The following is a 19,610-nucleotide window of genomic DNA, read 5'->3' as shown; positions in this document are numbered from 1 at the left end:
CCTTCCCTCTTGGTCGCTGTCCCACCCCAGTCCTCATGTCCTTTCACACAGTATTCAAGGCTTCGGTCTCTTAAGTAGCTCCTGTACATTTTCTTCTAGGATTTCCTTGCCTTGAGGAGCAGAAATGGGGATGGAGAGGCAACCAACAAAGGTCTCTTTTATCAATACTTACCTTTTTTCTCTGCCAAATATTTAGTTATTCCAGACCTATTCAGAACTTAGTATGGGTCCTTATTTCTGATTCTGAGTCCCAAGTTCTGGGTTGGTTGTTTAATCTTTGAGACCTTTTTTTTTTTTTTAAAGGAAGTAGAATGATGCCAAATCCTGACTTCTCAAGGAAAGACCCTTACAAATTAGCTGTATGTTCAAGATGAGTTACTTTTTATGTAGGATGGGTAGTAAAACAAATTATACCAATGTGTCATCCATTGGAACAGAGGTCAGTAAACTTTTTCTCTAAGGGGTCAGATGGTAAGTATTTTAGGCTTTGGCAGGCCATTTTACTATGTTATAACTACTCAGCTCTGCCATTATAACGTAAAAGCAGCCATAGACAATACCTAAATGAATAGATGTGGCTGTGTTCCAATAAAACTTTGTTTATAGAAACAGGTTTGGCCTGGACTAGGACCATGGGTGGTTTTTTACTAACTCCTGGAGGAGTTTTACTAATGCTCCCTGACTAGGAGAAGTCAAGCTAGAATTTGTCCTATTTTTATCTGCAAGACTGCTTTTTAGAATAATTTTTAAAATCGGCACTCTTGAAATTAGGTACAAGTAGAAAGTAATGGTCCACAGGATTGAACAGGGAAAACAGATGTGAGAATTACTGCTATCTGGCCAATTTTTCTTGGCCAAATTTAGCCTGATTTAGTCTGATAGCTGGAAGTAGCCTTACACTAAAGAGCTGTGTGATTCCACTTACAGAACGTTATAGAACAGACAGAACTAATCTATGGTGAAAAAAGTCAACCATCTACTGTAGCTTCTGGCACATTACCAGTAATTCTAGGGGTATTTAAGCTTGAGATGCAGAGACAGATCACATGAAGTTTAGTGGATCGTCCCTTGTCTGATTTCTTTATTTTGGGTCCCAGACAATTGCTGGAGAAATTAATCAGTGCTTACTAAGCCGGCTACAAATACTTAAGAGTGTAACCTAACTGGGTACTTGCTGCTGGGGGACTGCCATATTCTTCTCCGTATTAGTCCCTTTACATGTTTCTTCCAAAATGCATAGCTCCTACCAAAGTTCTGGCTTCCCGTCCCTTGCAGAGGTCTTAAAGTAGCCTCTGCTCTTCCCCCTGCCCCTTTTTTTTAAGCAAATTAAAATGGTCAGATATGAATCTTCCTCTCTGCTTTTGCCTATATTCTTGACTGTTTAATGAGGCTTTTCCAGGACTTTGCTCACTCATTCATTGCTACTATCTCCAGCACCTTCTACTTTTCTTTTTCTTTTACTTCATCTCTTCTGCCTATAAAGCTTACCTGTATCTTGGCGGGGGCTGATGGCAGCAAACTTCATTTAACTTACTGTGACTTCTCTAACATTCTTTCTCCACTGGAATGAAAACTCCAGGGTTGCCTGGGTGGCTCTTTTGGTTAAGGGTCTCCCTTCACCTGAGATCATGATCTCAGGGTCTTAGGATTGAGCCATGTGTCAGGCTCCCTGCTCAGTCAGGAGTCTGCTTCTCCCTCAACTCTTCCCCCCTGCTCATGCGCTCATGCACTCTCAAATAAATAAATAAATATCTTTAAAAAATAAATAAAAGAATGAAAGCTCCAGGAGGACTGTTGTGCCCACTCACAAAATCCAGTGTTTAGAATTGAGCCTGGCCACTGGTGGATGCTTCATCAGTATTTGTTGAAAGAACTGCATCCTGTTTTTCTTTTATCTACGGCCATTTTTTTTTTTGGATTTTATTTATTTATTTGAGAGAGAGAGTGAGTGAGAGAGAGGGCACACGAACAGGGGCAGAGGAAGAGGGAGACACAAACTCCCCTGCCAAGCAGGGAGCCCAACTCAGGGCTTTATCCCAAGACCCTGGGATTATGACCTGAGTGGAAGGCAGACGCTTAACTGACTGAGCCACCCAGGTGCCCCAATTTTTTTTCTTTAACAATAGGTTTTTAGGGGTGCCTGGGTGGCTCAGTAGGTTAGGTGTCTGGGTCTTGATTTTAGCTCAGGTCATAATCTCAGGGTTGTGAGATCAAGCCCCTCATTGGGCTCCATGTTGGGCATGGAGCCTACTTGGAATTCTCTCTCTTCTTTTGCCTCTGCTCCTCGCCCCCACCCCTTGCTCTCTCTCTCTCAAACAATAAGATCTTAATGTGATGTGTCTTGGAATATATCAGCATATACAGTTCATTTTCTTTTCTTTTTGTAAGATTTTCTTTATTTATTTGAAAGAGCACGTATGAGAGAGCACAAGCAGGGGGTGTGGCAGAGGGAGAGGGAGAAGTAGAAGGAGAGGGAGAGGCAGGCCCCTGGCCGAGCAGGGAGCCGACACGGTGGTCGATCCCAGGACCCCCGGATCATGACCTGAGCCTCAGCTCAGGTCCGGGCTCTTGCTAGAATATCTCATGTGGTGCTACGATGAAGGGGAGTTGAAGTTGGCAGACACCCAGCCAACTGAGCCACCCAGGTGCCCCTCATCTTCATTCTTTAATGACCACTTAGAATGGATAATTTAGTCATTTCCTTTTTGAAGATACTATTGCTGGGGCGCCTGGGTGGCTCGGTTGGTTGGGTGACTGCATTCGGCTCGGGTCATGATCCTGGAGTCCCAGGATCGAGTCCTGCAAGGGGCTCCCTGCTCAGCGGGGAGTCTGCTTCTCCCTCTGCTCCCCCCATGTGCGCTCTCTCTCTCTCTCTCTCTCTCATCCTCGCTCTCTCAAATAAATAAAATCTTTAAAAAAAAAGATACTATTGCTGTTTTGTCCATCATACTAAAATTTACTAAAAAAAAATTAATAGCAGTTAAAAAATAGTAAAGGAGGTCTTACAAAAGTAAACAAAACGACAAAGATCCATAATATAGAAAGCATAAAAGATGAAGGATCAGTTTGAAAGTTCCAACATCTGACTGATGGGGGTTTAAGAAGGAGCAGAGAAAACAGATTATTAATGACTTGATAGGAGAAAGTTTTTCAGAGCTGAAGTGCCACAAGCTTCTAGGTTGAAAGGACTTTCTCAGTGCATAGCAGAATTAATTGATAAGGACCAAAAACTAAGTAAATAAAGCAGCAAGAAAATAGAGAAGATCCTACACACTTAGGAGTGAGGGGAGTGGGCGGGTGGCGGTACAGGAAAGAATGAAAATGAGATCATTTTAGAATGGACTGAAACAGAATGGCATTGAATTCAGTGGCAACACTGGGTGCTGGATTGGAAGTTGGAGCAGTGCCTTCAGAAGCAGAGGGGTTTTTTCTACATGGACTTCTTCACCCAGCCAAATCCAGTGTAGAGGTGAAGACCTTTTTAGGCTTGTGAGGGCTAAAATCACCTCCTGTGCACCTTTTCCGTGTTAGTTTCTTGAGGTCCTGGGAGTGTGCTTCAGCAAAACTGGGGAGTGAACACAGAGAGGAGGAGACGTTGGAATGCAGGAATTCAGTGGCTCAACCCAGCCCAGAAGAGCAGTAAAGGGAAGCATCAAAGGTGACAGCTGTGCCAGCAGACAGAGAGGGCAGGTGGCCTGGGCCCGAGTGAGAAGATGTATGTTTCTGAGAGAAGATTTTTGGGCAAAGCGGGGTGGTCCAGGCTCTCGCTAGAATATCTCATGTGGTCCTACGATGAAGGGGAGTTGAAATTAAAGTAGAGGAAAGCGTTGAAGAAGGAAAGAAAGGGAGAATGCCAGGGAAAACAAAAAGCTCTCTAAGAAAGGAAATGTATTCATGATACAGTTCTTGGCTAGTCAGTAGACAGCAAGTACAGAGTCAAACAGTGTAGCTAGTGCTGGTGATTTATTCACCCGAAAATTGAAAATCGTGGTATATCTGTATCAGAAGAGTAGAGGGAGGAGTTACTGAGGGTAGTCCAGAGCTAGATCCCAGTCTACCATAGCCTGAGTAAATAGATAATGTCTAAAATGGAAGGTTATAGGATAAGCACAGTATTTTGAGAAAGGGAGTAACTCTTCAGAAACAACCAAGAGTTGAAATTAGTTACCCCTAGGAATTAAGACTGGGTATGGGAAGTCTTACCCAGACAGGGAGATGGTTTTTCATTAGTCTTTCTTTTTTTTTTTTAAGATTTTATTTATTTATTTGACAGAGAGACAGTGAGAGAGGGAACACAAGCAGGGGGAGTGGGAGAGGGAGAGCAGGGAGCTGAGCAGGGAGCCCGATGCGGGGCTCGATCCCAGGACCCTGGGATCATGACCTGAGCTGAAGGCAGACGCGTAACGACTGAGCCACACAGACGCCCCTCATTAGAGTCTTTTCAGTATTATGGTATTTGATCTTCTGAATACAGGCAAGAATTACTTGGACAGAAATTAAATTATAAATTCAAAAACTAATACGTGTCTTATCGTAAAACATTCATACCATATAAAAAAGGCACAAGTGAGTGACAGTCACCATAATTCCATCACTCAGGAATAACTACTGATAGTTTTATGTATGTATATCCTTTCAAACTTACATACTTGTTTTAAAATACACATTTAATATTCTGCAACATTTTTATAATGTTTATTATTCACTACTCTTTTGGACATATTTCACTTCAAAAAAGACATCATGGCTTTCTTCCTATGTTGGTCAGTCTAGATCTACATCAACATTTTTTTTTAAGATTTTATTTATTTATTTGACAGAGACACATCAAGAGAGGGAACACAAGCAGGGGGAGTGGGAGAGGAAGAAGCAGGCTTCCCGCTGAGCAGGGAGCCCGATGCGGGGCTCGATCCCACGACCCTGGGATCATGAGCTGAGCCAAAGGCAGACACTTAACGACTAAGCCACCCAGGCGCCCCTACATCAACATTTTTAATGATTAAGTAGCATTCTCTTTTATAAGGTGTGTGCCAAAATTTACCCAACTAGGATACTTCTAATTCTTTGCCATTTTTAATCACACATCTGTAGTAGATACCCTTGAAGAGGTAGGCCTGGATTTGTTTTGCTAAGAATTACTTTCCACCTGGAGTTAGGACCTGACAATCATGTTGTTATTCTCTGACCCTTTCCCATTGGACCAGTCACATAATCTGCCAGAAATTTGAACATTAAGATTCCTACTTGCAACATAGTCTCCACTATGAAATATACTGAGAGAAGCAAATAAGGGGCCTTGGATCCCCAGCAAAAAAGAGATTGAGAGAGATTGAAATTGACATTGAAGGCATCTTGGTTCCGATGGCTTTCCAGTGTCTGATTCATACAATAATATTTATTGTGTGTCTTTTATGTGCCAGACACTATAATGAGGTACAGTGATAGAAGGAACAAGGCTGACAAGTTCCTTAACCTCTTGAAGCTTTTATTCTAAAGGAGAAGATATAACAAAAAGAAATACGGAGCGTGGTAAGAACTGTGCAAGAAATTGATAGGGTAAGTGATGGGGGAAGGAGATCAGGGGATGCTCTTCAGAAGAGGTGACTTTTCTGCTAAGACCTGAAGGGCCAGGATGAGCCAGACAAGATAAAAGCCAGGGGGAGGGTATTCCTGTGGGGATCGTAAAGGTCGGGGATGTTTTTGGCACAGGGAACAGTAAATACTGAAGCCCTTTGTGGGTGGGAAAGAGCTTGATGTGTTTGAGGAACAGAACAGAGTTTGGGGTGACTCTCATGAAAGAAGCTAGGGGGAGTTAGTTTGAGGTGAGTGTGAAGATGCAGGATAGATCCAAAGCATGTGAGGAATTTGAACTTTAAATGCAGTGAAAAACCTTTGGAAGACTTCAGAGAAGTGCCATGATTTTATTTTAAAAATGTCTCTTATGAGTCATGACCATATTTCCTGCCCTTGGACTCTGTTAGATATCCTTGTATTTTTATGTTAAATTCCCTCCCTCTTTAATTTAAGCTGGTTTGAGTAAGTATTACAGTTAGTTACACCCAAAAGACTAGGCCAAAAACAACAGTCTTGTCTTTGTGCATATAGGCCTGGCCCTTTTCATGTCTTTATTTATGTGTTTGTTGGCATTTTCTTTTCTTTTCAAAAAATTTCCTCTTGGTGATCTTTATTTCTCTGTCAGAGAGTTTGACAACTTCTTATTGTTTTGTATGGATTCTTTGTAGGTTCTCAAAGAGTTTTATCTTCCATATTTATTTCATTATTTTCCCAGATTTTAGATGTTTGCCTTTTAACCTTGCTCATCTTATTTTTTGATGTTCAGAGTTTTGTCTTGTTTTCCCTGAATAACAGCATTATTGAGATAAAATTTATGTGAACTCAACCTGTTAAAGTATACGATTCAGGGCTTTTTCATAAATTCACAGTGTTGTACATTGATCACCTAATTCAGAGACTTTTGTCACCCCAGAAATAATCCTCATAACCATTAGTATTCACCCCCATTTCCCTCTCCTCCAAGTCCCTGGCAACCACTAATGTACTTTCTCTTTCTGTAGATTTACCTGTTCTGGACATTTCGTGGAAATACACTCCTAAAACAGGTGGCCTTTTGTAACTGGTCTCTTTAACTTAGCGTAATGTTTTTAAGATTCTGTCAGTGTTGGAACCTGTGTGAGTACTTCACTGCTTTTTAGGGCTGACTGAGATTCCATTGCACAGATAGACCACATTTTGTCTGTCTGTTCATCAGTTGGTGGGCAGTTGTTTCCACTTTTTGGCGGTTGTGAATAATGCTGCTGTGAGCAGTTGTGTACATCTGGAAGGTTTTGACTTGTGTTAGAGCAGCATTGGTCTTTTTCTTTGAAAAAATTACCCTGTTTCTTGTCATATTAGCAGAACCTTCTCTATGTAGAGATTATATATATTTGCCTGTCTTTTTAAAAGCATTTTTATGATTAAATTGTTAATTTTCAATCTTTGGTTCATATGCAAATTCATTTTGGTTTAAGATTTGGAGAAAGGATATAATTTTTCCCAGTGGAATCACAAGATGCTCCTAGATAACTTATTAAAGAGGTTATCATGCCCTCATTGATTTGAAACACTACGTTTATATCAAAATTAAAAATTTGTAGTAGGAATATATGTGTCCAATTTTTGTTTTATTCTACTGATCCTTTTTTCTGTATTCCTGTTGTGGTACTCCATTGTAATTCTTGTAGCTTTACCCTTTAAGACCTTTAAAGAATATCCTTTCATTTTTAAAAAAAGACTGGGTATTCCCCTGGAGACTACTGTGTGTATTTTGTCAACTTCTAGAAAGAATTCTGGTAGGACTCTGACCAAAGTTGGGTTAAATTCACAGATTTAGGAAGGAATTATTAATTTTGAATCTTCCTGTGCTACAATATGGCATGTCTCCTTTATTCAAGTTGTTCTTTTATATACCTTGTACTGTTGGTTATGTATCTTCCTTGCAAAATATGTTTCTAGTACTTTTGTTCCTATTGTAAATCATCTCTCCCCCTCCCCGCCCCCTCCCCCAGTTTTTTCTTAACTAGTTATTTCGTTAGATTAGGAATATTCTGCTTTGGGGCGCCTGGGTGGCTCAGTCGGTTAAGTGTCTGCCTTTGGCTCAGGTCATGATCCCGGGGTCCTGGGCTCCCTGCTCAGCGGGGGGGTCGTCTTCTGCCTCTGCCCCTGTTCGTTCTCTCTTGTTCACTATCTCTGTCTCTCTCTCTCTCCAATGAATAAATAAAATCTTTAAAAATAAAAGGAAGGTAGGAAGAAACATTTTGCTTTGGGCTGCCTTTTTCTTAGTTATAGTTGCTTTTGCTTGATTTTCTTGGGTTTTCACTTGGAGCAGACAGGTTACCAACAGCAGAGTAGAGGAAAATGCTCTGAAGGAAATGGTTAGCATGTTATAGGAACACAAAACTTCATTTTGTGTGGCAGGTCAGATGAGGCCTTTTTGAGGAAGCATCATTTAAACACATCTAAAGACTGCAACAGAGTGGTGGGGAAGAGCTTCCACAGAGGGGGCCAGTGCGTGCGATGGTCCAGGGGCGCAGTGTGCCAGAATGGCGAGCAGCATGTGCAAAGATGAGTGACAGGAGAAGTGAGCAGGGCCCTTGAGGCCGGTCAAGGAGTTCAGATCAAATCATGAGTTTAGGAGAGTAAGCACCTGAAGAGGTTTTTGAGCAGAGATGAGACATAGTCCAATTTACATTTTTAAAAGATTCCCCAGCTGCTTTGTGGAAAATGGATTCAAGACGGACAAGAGTGGGGAGGAGTCTGGTTAGGAAGCTGTTGTAGTAAGTTAGCTTTATACCTGCTGATCCTGGACTAGGCTGAGCCTGACATCATGAATGTCATTCTTCTCCACTTCTCAGTGTTTCAGTCTCTACTGAATATAGTAGATATATTTTTATATTGGAAAACATGGGATTTTGAATTTCAGATTGGCTACTAGTAGGCTACATTTTATTATTGCATGTCTTACAACTTCATAAAAAGCAAATCTGGACGTATTTATCAGGTTTCCTATGTTATTCGAGATGAAGTGGAGAAGTACAACCGAAATGGAGTCAATGCCCTGCAACTGGATCCAGCACTGAACAGACTTTTCACGGCCGGTCGAGACTCAATCATAAGAATATGGAGTGTCAATCAGCACAAGGTAAGGCAGGGATTGAGTTTTATACTCAGTAAATGTTAGTCTGTCTAATATGGCACCTTTCACAGTTTCAGATTTAATCTCTGAGCAATGAGTTATTTGGTACACTGCAACCAGAATTCTGTAAGCCTCTGAGAAAAACAACCCTAGGGGAGTATTCAAAACTGCTTTAGCTAAGGTAGGGACTCCATAAACTTAGGTGTGTGATAAGAGATCTCTGCTACAAAGAAACAAAGAGATCCGTCTGGTGGGATGATTACTTTCAACAATTTATATTTTCCTGTTCTTGGCAACCGTTTTCAGTGCTTTAAAAAAAAAAAAGTTGAATATGCTTTTTTACATTTATAATTAATCTGGAAGAAACATTTGATTTCTTTCTTTAAAAGTGATTAGGGTCCCCAAAAAATCCATAAGGTCTTACTTACTAGATACTATAAGGTTGATATAAAAATAGACAACATGGTCGACTTCTTCAGGAGATTTAAAGTCTGTTTTCTTAAACAGAGAAAGGACTTAAATCTATGTAAAAATAAGTCCCCAGTCAACTGGAAAGGAACTCTTTTTGTATTTTGTTTGAATGCCTGTATTGTGAATGACATAGGAAGGAAGATTCAGGAAAGGAGAAAGAGCATTTATTGAGCTCCTAGCCATGTACCAGATACACTCTTAGTCCTTTCCTATCCAGTGTGGTTTTAATTCTCACAACAACCCTTCAAGGCAGCTGATACGATTCATTTCCATAGATGGGAAGACGGGCTCAGAGAAACCCATGGTTAAATAACTGGTAAGTGACAGAGAATTAGCTCCCAGTCTAACTTGAGAACCCTGGTGCTTGACCTTGTAGTTTTAAAAGTCTCTGTCTCTCTAGCAAGCTGTGCAAGTCTGATGTTCAGTCAAAAAGAGCCACTATTCTGCACAGTTGCTGGATAATGTTTCTTCAAATGGACTTTGGTCCAGTGGGCTTTAAATTTTTTAACCAATGGAAATAGTGGTGGGCCAGTATCAAAAAAATGGAAACTAAGAATACTATGGCTTTGAAATATTTCTTGGAACTCACATTTAAATTGGAATGTCACCTTCTAGGAATTAACAGTATTTCAAATAAATTAAGGAAAACAACACTCACAAGAACTTAAGCCTGAAAGAATCTAGAAAGCTACCTACCCTTCCCTTAGACATCTTTTTTCCGGTCTTCATTTCATGACAAGACTAAGCATCATTTCTCAAATAAACTTGTAGAGAGCTGTTCTCTTCACCCTTGAAGAGTCTTGAACTTGCCTGTGTTCAGTGTAGGATGTAACTAAATGCTCTTTAAAAGGCCTCTCCTGGTAATTAAGCCAAGAGAGAAAAATGGAAGAATCTCAAGTTATTGAATTGATACGGTGGCAGGGCTAGTACTCCTTTAAATTTGGGCTTCCAGTTCTTCTCTGAAGGACTGTAGATATCATGAGGAAAACATTTAATTCAGAAGGTAAAAACCTTAGCAGGAGGTTAAGAGCAAAAATGTTCATCTCCTTCTGCAGTCAGGCTGGGCTCCTCACTACTCTCGTTCAGCCATATCTTCATTTCTGGGTCTGCTGTCTGCTGTGAGCCTTTACCACCCCCGATCCAAATCCCTCAAGCCTGCAGATCTGCTCACATCCTGTCCTTCCTAGGAAACCCCTGCCTGTAGCACTCTGTGTTATATGCAGTACCTCGCCCAGATCTTGTTGCCTTTGCTAACTTAAGATATAAAAATTAAGCATTTGTCCTAGAAACCTAGGCTTTCATCAGTAACAAAACTCCTAAAACAAAACTTCTGTTTACATCTGTTATATGGAAGCACCAAATGTTTGATGAAATTCTACTCTGGGGGTGCCTGGGTGGCTCAGTCGGTTAAGCATCGGACTCTTGATTTGGGCTCAGATCATGATCTCAGGGTTGTGAGATCAAGCCCCACATTGGGCTCTGCTATGTGCGTGGAGCCTGCGTAAGACTCTCTCTCTGCCCCTTCCCACCCGCTCAGTGTGCATTCATAGACGTGGGCACGTGCGCATTCTCTCTCTCTTAAATAAATTCATTCATTCTACTCTGAATTCAGTTGTCAATTTTAAGACCTGAGAGCAGTGTGTCACATTAATTGAAGAATGTAGACATATCTATAATTTGTAATATATTTCATCCTCTAATGTAAACTCATGACCTTACAATTTTTCTTTTAATTTTAGCAAGATCCATACATAGCATCTATGGAACACCATACCGATTGGGTAAACGACATTGTACTTTGTTGTAATGGGAAAACATGTAAGTACTTCTTTGGATTATTGGGCTTCTAGAAGTTTTTTATTCAATTTGATATGCTTTTCATTTTTTATGTACTTTTTTTTAATTGAAGTTTGGCATACAAACAGAAAAGCACACACACCTTGAGAACACAGCTTAGTAAATTTTATAAGGTAAACACCCATGTCTACATACAGATTACTAGAAGGCCCCTTGGACTGTCCTTTCAGTCACTCCCTTATGCCCCAAGATAACTGCTTTCCTGTCTTCTAAACACTGTAGATTAGTTTTGCCTGCATTCGAACTATATATAAATAGACTCATAACAATATGTATTCTTTTAGCCTTATTAATGTCTCTTCGTTCTTATTATGGTAAGATCCATTTCTTGGTCTTGCAGTCTGTGTTAGAGAAATTTTTTCAATCAGATTAGTTGCTCCTTCAACTGGAACATTAAAAAAAGTTTGCCTATTTAAAAAAATATTTGAGGGGTGCCTGGGTGGCTCAGTCAGTTGAGCGTCTGCCTTTGGCTCAGGTCATGATCCCAGGTTCCTGGGATCAACCCCCAAGTCGGGCTCCCTGCTCATCAGGGAGTCTGCTTCTCCTTCTGCACCTCCCCCTGCTCGTGCTCTTCTCTCTCAAATAAATAAAAAAAAAATCTAAATAAATATTTGAGACAAAATACAATAGGTTCTAGGAAGAGCTTTTAGATTGTGTGTGTGTGCGCGTGTGTGTGTGTGTGTTAAGAATACTATAAATATTCAAGAATATATGTGTGTCTGTGAACATTAGTTTGAAAGTATGTTGCATTATTATAAGTCTTTAAAATGGTGAAGTCTTACTACTCGGGTTTGTTTATTCTTGCATCTTCTAGTAATATCTGCTTCTTCTGACACGACAGTGAAAGTGTGGAATGCACATAAGGGATTTTGCATGTCAACACTAAGGACACATAAGGTAAAACAACAAACGTGATTTTTGGTGTCTCTAGTATAATATTGAGATCTCGCTACTTTATGTGGCTCATTTTCTTACTGATCTAGTAGATAATTGTACGTGTGTTCTGTTACAGGATTATGTAAAGGCCTTAGCATACGCCAAGGATAAAGAACTGGTAGCTTCGGCTGGGTTGGACAGACAAATATTCCTTTGGGATGTGAATACTTTAACAGCCTTGACTGCCTCAAATAACACTGTCACAAGTAAGGTGTTTGAAAAATATTTCTTTAAAAGTAATTCAAGTTGATATAAATAAAGAATGGTTTATGAAACATCTTTGATAGGTTTGCATCGAGGCAGTGGTTCATATTTTGAGAGTGCTTCTACCTACAGTGTTCTAGCCCCCAAGAGTATGATTGAACAACAAGGAGCTAGTTCGTCACTGCACCATTTTTATGGTAACTTCTTCATGTGTAACCTGGTTATTTTTGTCCGTGTGCATGTCTTAGCTCCCTAGCTAAAGTGTAAGTTCCTTCAGGGCAGAGGAATCTGTCTTATCACCACTTTGTACCTCCCACAGCATTGCCTGGCCCAAAGCCACAGTTTCAGCAGATACTGTTGATAGAAGTGGTGATTACTTGACAAAGTAGGGAGTTTCTGACTCTTAAAAGGGTTACTATGTCTTATGAGCCCTTGAGTTGATGGCCAAGATGGAGAATACCCAAAGGAAAGACAGAAAAGTCCTCCAATACCGATTTTGTGGGACCCTTAAACAATCCAGCAGGTTTCAAAAGAGTTCAGAGAGGTTGGATACCTCCGGAGGCAATTTGGAGACATTCACAGTAGGTTAATAGCACAGGTGCCTCACCAGCTAAGATATCTCAGATTACCAGGTTAGACCCAAACAAGTCTAGATTTGAAACTCAGCCTCACAGTTGGCTCACCCTATTAGAGTCCTCTAGGCTAGAAAGTCTGTGTTCAGGATCTGAACTATCTAGATCCCTACATATTAGGTCCAATTTGTCATAACTGTGGAATACTCACATTGACATAGCCAAAACAGTCGTAATATAATCTAGGATGTGCCAGGAAGGGCACATTAGGAGACTGATGTTTATAATTTCTTGAATATTCTGCCCTTTCCCCAGGAAATATGCAAAGTCCTAAACACTACCCTCCTCTATTCTCTTTGATTTTTCAGCAGTGCATTATTGTAGTGATTCAGCAACTGGTCCCTGCTGAGGGCTGTCATGACACACATCGGGTCTCTCTAGATGTAGGGTCTGCCTCAAAGAGACACTGACAAGAGGGAACAAAGCAAAAGAAGTCAGGATTGTCCCAAGGTCAGAGACCAGGCTTACGGGTACAGATTCTGCAACAGATAGATACATCTTGCTTAGAATTGTTTAAAGAGGTTACCACACAGGTTGATTTATAATTATAGAAACACTAATTGCTAACATTTTTTGAGTACTTACTACAATCGTTTTCTAAATATACGTATTAACTACTTCATTCATAACTTCTCAGTATGTTTGTTTATATTTTTTATTGAAAATTAGGATCATACTGTATAGACAGTTTTGTATGCAACTTTTTTCACCTCAGTGAAACTGAGTTCTGAATCAAAGAGCATGAACATGATTCTTGCTACACATTGCCTAATGTCCTTCCAAGAGTTGTACCAGCAAATTGTACTTATCCCACAAGTAATGTTTAAGAGTACCATTGAACTGTTTTTTGAGAATTATTACCTTATTGAAAATCTGAATTGGTGGGTGAAAATAATATTTTTTGCTTTGATTTGTGTTTCCTTGAAAATAGTGAATTTGGATATATTTTTCATATTTATTGGCACAAGTATATCTTTGAAAATACCTTACTTACGTGGATAGTTTTTAAATGGCAGTGCAATTCGATTTAGCAAATATTTATTGAGCACTTGTGTATGCTCAAATCTAGAAATGATGTAAATTTTGATAACAGTCTTGTTTAGAATGACCTCCATCATCGCTAGACTTCTTTTCCTTAGAGCACTCACAAAGATAAGATTTTCTAAACCGAATAAACTTACAATTTTTGCTGACTAGCTGCCAAACAGCTGATGATTTTGTTAACGTTTAGCTTCCTTTATTTCTAATAGCTTCTTCTTTAAGTGGGAACAAAGATTCCATTTATAGCCTGGCAATGAATCAACTGGGAACAATCATTGTATCAGGGTCCACTGAGAAGGTACGGGGGAGCTTAACGGGTATATCTTAACACTGGAAAACAAAGACCCAAAATAATTTGATCTGTGTAATTACTTAATATACAGACCATGGTTTTGCTTGGTGGGTGCTAAGGAAAGGTTTTATTTGAACAAACGAGAATATAACTGTATAATTACTGTCGTGTGTGGTGATGGGGGCGGGTTGGATGGGTGGAGGAGGCCTATTTGTGTTTTGACGTTAGAAAGGCTTCCTCCTACTTGAAAAGATTGGGGGCCTCAGACAGTGTCCATTGGTAGAACAATATTTCCTTCTCAGAATGTAATGGTTGTCATTTAACTTCTAAATCATTTATTATTGAAATTTGTTCATATATGTATATATACTCAGTTTGTATGATATTTTGTTAAAATACACAGGTTTTAAGGGTATGGGATCCAAGAACATGTGCAAAACTAATGAAGCTGAAAGGACACACAGACAATGTCAAAGCACTGCTGTTGAACAGAGATGGTACACAGGTATGCACTTGCATGTGCACGTTTACCTCGTCCAAAATTTCATGCACCAGAAACTTCCCCGCTTTGTTGCCTAGGTTGATTTCAACCCAAAGCCACACATACCATATTATGGTCTACTTTTAGATCCTTAAAATACTCAATTGTATGTAATAGTAATCCACATTTTGAAATTACTCTGTTTGCATCACTTCTAAATAAAGGCCAAACAAAAAGTTCCCTCAGAATAATTCTAATGCCAACAAGTATATGCAGTTATGATGTGTATAGGATAAAATAATTTAAAATGTCACTTTGTGTAAAGCAGAAGGAAGTTTTGGTATTGAATGCTTTATGCTGGTAAATTAAGGGGAAATTTCCTGACAATGGGTTTGACTTTGGGCAAATCCTGTCATTTGACTGTATAGATACAGTTTATACAGTTTAAGTTTAGTTATCTGACATAATACTTAAGAGTCAGCATTCCAAAGAAAAACATTTTGGTAATGTTTGAACACGTACTGGTACTCTAGTACTTTGTTGGGTACATAATTCAGTTTGTTCTGTAGCAGTGGGAAAATGATGTTTTATCAATGTAGATAATAAAAACAAAAACTGAGCACCATTTTCAGTTAAGACCTACCTCTACCCTGTATTCCTACCTCCCCCAGCCATGTTTTCTCATAGGCCAGGGAGAAGCCCAGAGCTAACTGGAATTGATTGCGAACGGGTTAGGAAAGGGAGAGTAGGGAGGTGGTGCGTTGGGAGGCGCCATCACTCCTGTGGAAATTACATTACAGAAACTGCCTCACACGTGAATTAGAGAAACCTTTGTCTCCAGAGGGAAGAGGAAGGTTTGGAAAACTAGCCAAAACCAGGAACTCATCTTCAGAACCAGGCAAAGAGAGGCTTGAAGATGCCCATGGAGGTCTTTGGAGATGTGGAAGGATCTCAGTGTTAATGTACGGTGTGGCCTTGAGAGAACTTCACGTTACTAGTCCTTAGTTGACTCATCTGCAAAGCAGGGACCATAATATTTAGTTTGTAGAGTTGGTAAGAAGATTAGAAATAGTAAGTATATTCTTGTCTGTAGGCCATGGCATTTTCTAGTGTCCTTGAGTTCCTTTACAGCTCCATTTTCCTGGGAGTCTAAGAAGCCCAGTTTGGTCAGCTCCTCACTGTTTTGCAGGGTAGCTGCTGGGCTACATTTGAGATGGCTGCACCGGCCTTGTTCTGTGGGCTTTGTTCAGGATTTGACTGCATCCTCTGGTCTTCATGGGACTGCCCAAAAATAGGGGGCTGTGGACAAGATGGTTTTCAGAAGGAGGCTTTGGGCTTGGCAGACTTTCTAAAGCTCCTCCTGCTACTATACTCCTTGCCTTGTTTCCTCTATAGTCATGAATGTGCATTTACCTAAGACAATTTAAGTAGCACATATGGTTACAGATGTAGTTCATGTAAAGTCAGCTGCGTTTAGTCCAAGCAGACCGCTTAAAAGGCTGCCCTTGGGTGGTAGAGCGCATAATTAGGCAGATACCATGCTCCTCGAGTTCCTTCTCCATCCATTTGCCTTCTTGGCAGCTAGAGGCGAAATGTAAACTTAACCCCCAACTACACAACACACTTATATTAGGGAATTGATCAACAAAACAGCAACAATAACTACTTGTTTGGGCCAAAGGAAGAAAAAAGAAGCCTTTACGTACTGATTCTCAAACTCTTGTAAGATACAAGAGAAATAGTTAACAGTTACTGGACCAGAGCTTGCACTGCATCCCGCAGAGATGCCCTGCAAGCTTCTAATGTAGGATCTCTGGTGGCATCATGAGTCAGAGACTTGTGATAAGATACATATAACAGGCCAGTGAATCCCATGGACAGCCCCTTCCTTTGTTGTGTTGTTGTTATTTAGCAAGCCTTACTGTTTGAGGTCTGTCGCCATGGCAGTTGTTTTGACTGGTGCCAACATTACTGGGCTGAGCCACCTGACATTTCATCCCTTGTACTTGCTCAGGCAACTGCTTGAGGAACTGGGACAATCTGCCATCTTGGTTTGAGTCAGTGACATCCTCGTGTGTCCCTTACAGGGTTTTCCTATAATTGAAGTCCTGCCGAACCTAGCTAAAAGTCAAGGGGTCTTTAAGCATCAGGCCACTCCTTGCCCCGACTTACCTTGCCCACTTGGCTGCTGTCTGTGGCATTTACAATTGCATATGAGTGACCATCCCGGAAACACGTTGGTCAACAGCCGCCTGGCCTCAATACACTGGCCGCCCTCGTTTCTATTGGCAAAAGCACAGCCGCCTGATCAGGGCTGTAGAGTCTGTGCCTCTAAGTCTAATGTAGTAAAACCATCCAGGTCCTTCTGTCCGAGTCCCAAGAGTTACTCCTAGTGACAGGGTCTTCACGTTTATCCAGTGGAAGGGGGAGTAGTGGGAAATGTCTGATGACTACTCTAGCTCCTGCACGGTAGCAGGCACTAGACTTCCTATTAAATAAGCACGTCCTTCAGCCATACTACCAAACACTGCAAAGAAGTTCGCCGGCATTGTACTTTAAAAGTAATTGTTGTCTACTTGGGGGCCTGCTTTTTAGCAGTCTTAGAGTACAGTTACCATCAGAGTTTATTTTATGTTCAATATCAGAGTTGATATAGCTCTGTTCCCTCATCTTTTAGATGTACGCTTTGGGTTTGGAACTTACCTCTTTCCCTTGCCGCAAGTTGCCTAGGCTGTGAGAACTTCAGCCCATCACCTTAGCTTCCCTTATCCTGAAGTTGTCAGACCTTACTCCCTCTGGATACATGGCCTAGGGTCTGAGGGATCAAAGCTACACTAACAGCTTTGCTACCTCAGAGTAGCAGCTCTTCCTGGACAGGGGAGCCCTTCCTTGCTGTCTCTCCATCAAATTGTATGGGTCCTCCCACAGGCATGTGGGAGGTCTGCTTGTAACTTCCTCCGGACAGTTTCATTGTTGGTTAGGCTCTTGGTTGCCTTGTACACCAGTCAGAATAGGGGATTAAAACACTGATGCTCCTGGCAACTTCTGGGGGAGTGTCCTAGTGGGTGTGCATTTAACTAAACACGTCCAGAGTGCTAAAGGCCCCTTCCAGTCACAGGCATGCCAATAAATCTTAATATTCCTTAAGGTCTCATCTATTCAGACACTTTCTAAATCTCCAGGCCCACAACTATCTTCTCTTCTTTGAAGCTCTTTGCCTACTTAATTTCTTACACCAGCACCAGCAGTTGCTTCTTCTTGATGCCATTTTTTCCCCAAAGAAGTAAGTATTTATTCTCTTCTGCAAGTCACCACAGTAACTGGTAGTGAACCCCAGGCATGCTGAATGTGAATGTAGTGTGGCTAATTCAGCCTCTTTCTGTCGGAGTGTGCTCAGCCCTAGTTTGTGTGCCAGCAGCTTCTATGTATTTGGTGCTCCTGAGCCTTTAGAAAGTGTCAGAATTGCTAATGCTAACTCTGAATGCTGGAAGTCCACATTTTATATTAATAGATGTTGAACTTGAGGCTCAGATGGGAGGTATGCAGGGTCACAAAGAGTGAGTGGTAAGCCCAGGACTAGATTTTGCTTCTGACTCCTGTTGGTAGAATGTCAGAGACCTGGCAGGCCATTAGGAGCGCGTTGCCGTGAGGGAGAGGTGAGACAGAGGTGTGACCTAGGGTTCCAAAAGACCTGCTGGCCTGGTGCAAATCTCGTCAAGCTTAGTGTACAGAATGACCTGGAGAGCCTATCAAAACACAGATTGGTAGACCCTTCCAGAGTTTCTGCCTCATTAGGTTTGGAATTGGACCAGGAATCTGCATTTTTAACAAGTTCCCAGGGGATGCCGATTCTGCGTGTGGCCAGGTAGAGGAGAAAGACAGTTTTGCTCAGAAGTTTTCCCTGCTTGAGCATGTACTGTTGCCTTCGGTCATTTCAGCCTGTGGTGCATGCTTATCAGAGGTCTTTATCAGAGGCAGAAATACAGGTTGTTAGAGGTGGGTGTTTGACAGTGTAGAGGCAGGAGAGGCACCAAGTGCAGAGCACAGCAAAGCAGGAAGTTTTCCAGCCAGAACTTTTTCTAACTTTAACTTTCTCTGTTTTCAGTGCCTTTCCGGCAGTTCTGATGGGACAATTCGCCTTTGGTCCCTTGGCCAGCAGAGATGTATAGCAACGTACCGAGTCCATGATGAAGGTGTTTGGGCTCTGCAAGTCAATGATGCCTTCACGCACGTGTATTCTGGAGGAAGGGACAGAAAGATTTATTGTACAGACCTGAGAAACCCTGACATTCGGGTACTAATTTGTGAAGAGAAAGCACCAGTTCTCAAGGTATGTCCTAAATTTAGTTTTGTGGTTAAGATTGTTACATGTGCTAGCCAAATCCGGCAAAATCTGTATTAAAACAGGAATCAGCTATGGGGTTGTAAAAACAGGTATTTTAATTTCCATTAGTCACTTGTAGAAGAAATTGTGACTTTTTGGGTACCTCAGTGACACGTAGCTGTCCCACTGGCGAATCCTAGTGCAATTTCCCCGTGTTGCTCCTGAGCTCAGTTGGCTTTCCTAACCTGTCCTTAGTGGAGGAATGTGACAAGTTCAGGTATCTGTAAGCAGACAACACCAGAGCACAAGTGTGTCCAATGCCTCAAGAGGGAGGTTGTGGAAGAGTTGCTCCAGAAGAAGAGAGAACAAGCCAGTTCATACTCCAAACCATGACTGCCTCAAAGTAGTCCTGATTGCTAATCAGCATCTGCTGTGTGGGTGAAAGGGTACTCGAGAAGCCATCCATACTGACACCTGCTGAAAGTGAAGCCTGGACCGCTAAAGGGTCTTATCATCACATGACAAGATGTTCAGCCTCCCTGATAATCTCAGAATTACACATTAAAACCATAGTGAAGAGCTTTCCAGATTTAAAATGGAGGCATAAAGACAGCACTACTTCATTTTCACAAAAATCGTCCAAAAACAACTAGAAAAGCAAGAAACAGAACTGCAGATAG

At 41.1% G+C, this 19,610-nt stretch overlaps 1 protein-coding gene across 4 annotated transcripts in view; it reads left to right on the top strand.

Moving 5' to 3' along the window:
- Positions 1-19,610, top strand: part of WDR48 (WD repeat domain 48) — a 44,189-nt gene that overhangs the window by 3,753 nt on the left and 20,826 nt on the right. For 2 of the 4 annotated variants that reach the window (XM_025884138.2, XM_025884127.2), the window contains 7 exons: positions 8,558-8,698; positions 10,903-10,981; positions 11,835-11,917; positions 12,033-12,162; positions 14,043-14,131; positions 14,529-14,630; positions 18,712-18,936. In XM_025884138.2, coding sequence (XP_025739923.1) covers positions 8,558-8,698; positions 10,903-10,981; positions 11,835-11,917; positions 12,033-12,162; positions 14,043-14,131; positions 14,529-14,630; positions 18,712-18,936 — 849 coding nt within the window. Of the gene's footprint in view, positions 1-99; positions 152-5,537; positions 5,557-8,557; positions 8,699-10,902; positions 10,982-11,834; positions 11,918-12,032; positions 12,163-14,042; positions 14,132-14,528; positions 14,631-18,711; positions 18,937-19,610 lie in introns of those variants that run through there. The other 2 variants (XM_073901792.1, XM_073901793.1) reach the window with 2 other exon arrangements.

Source organism: Callorhinus ursinus, unplaced genomic scaffold (assembly GCF_003265705.2).
Source record: "Callorhinus ursinus isolate GAN/ISIS: 27379988/994484 unplaced genomic scaffold, GSC_fseal_2.0 scaffold1, whole genome shotgun sequence".
NCBI classification, from domain to species: domain Eukaryota; kingdom Metazoa; phylum Chordata; class Mammalia; order Carnivora; family Otariidae; genus Callorhinus; species Callorhinus ursinus.
Note: the sequence above shows the minus strand (reverse complement) of the source record. Positions and strands in the feature narration are given on the sequence as shown.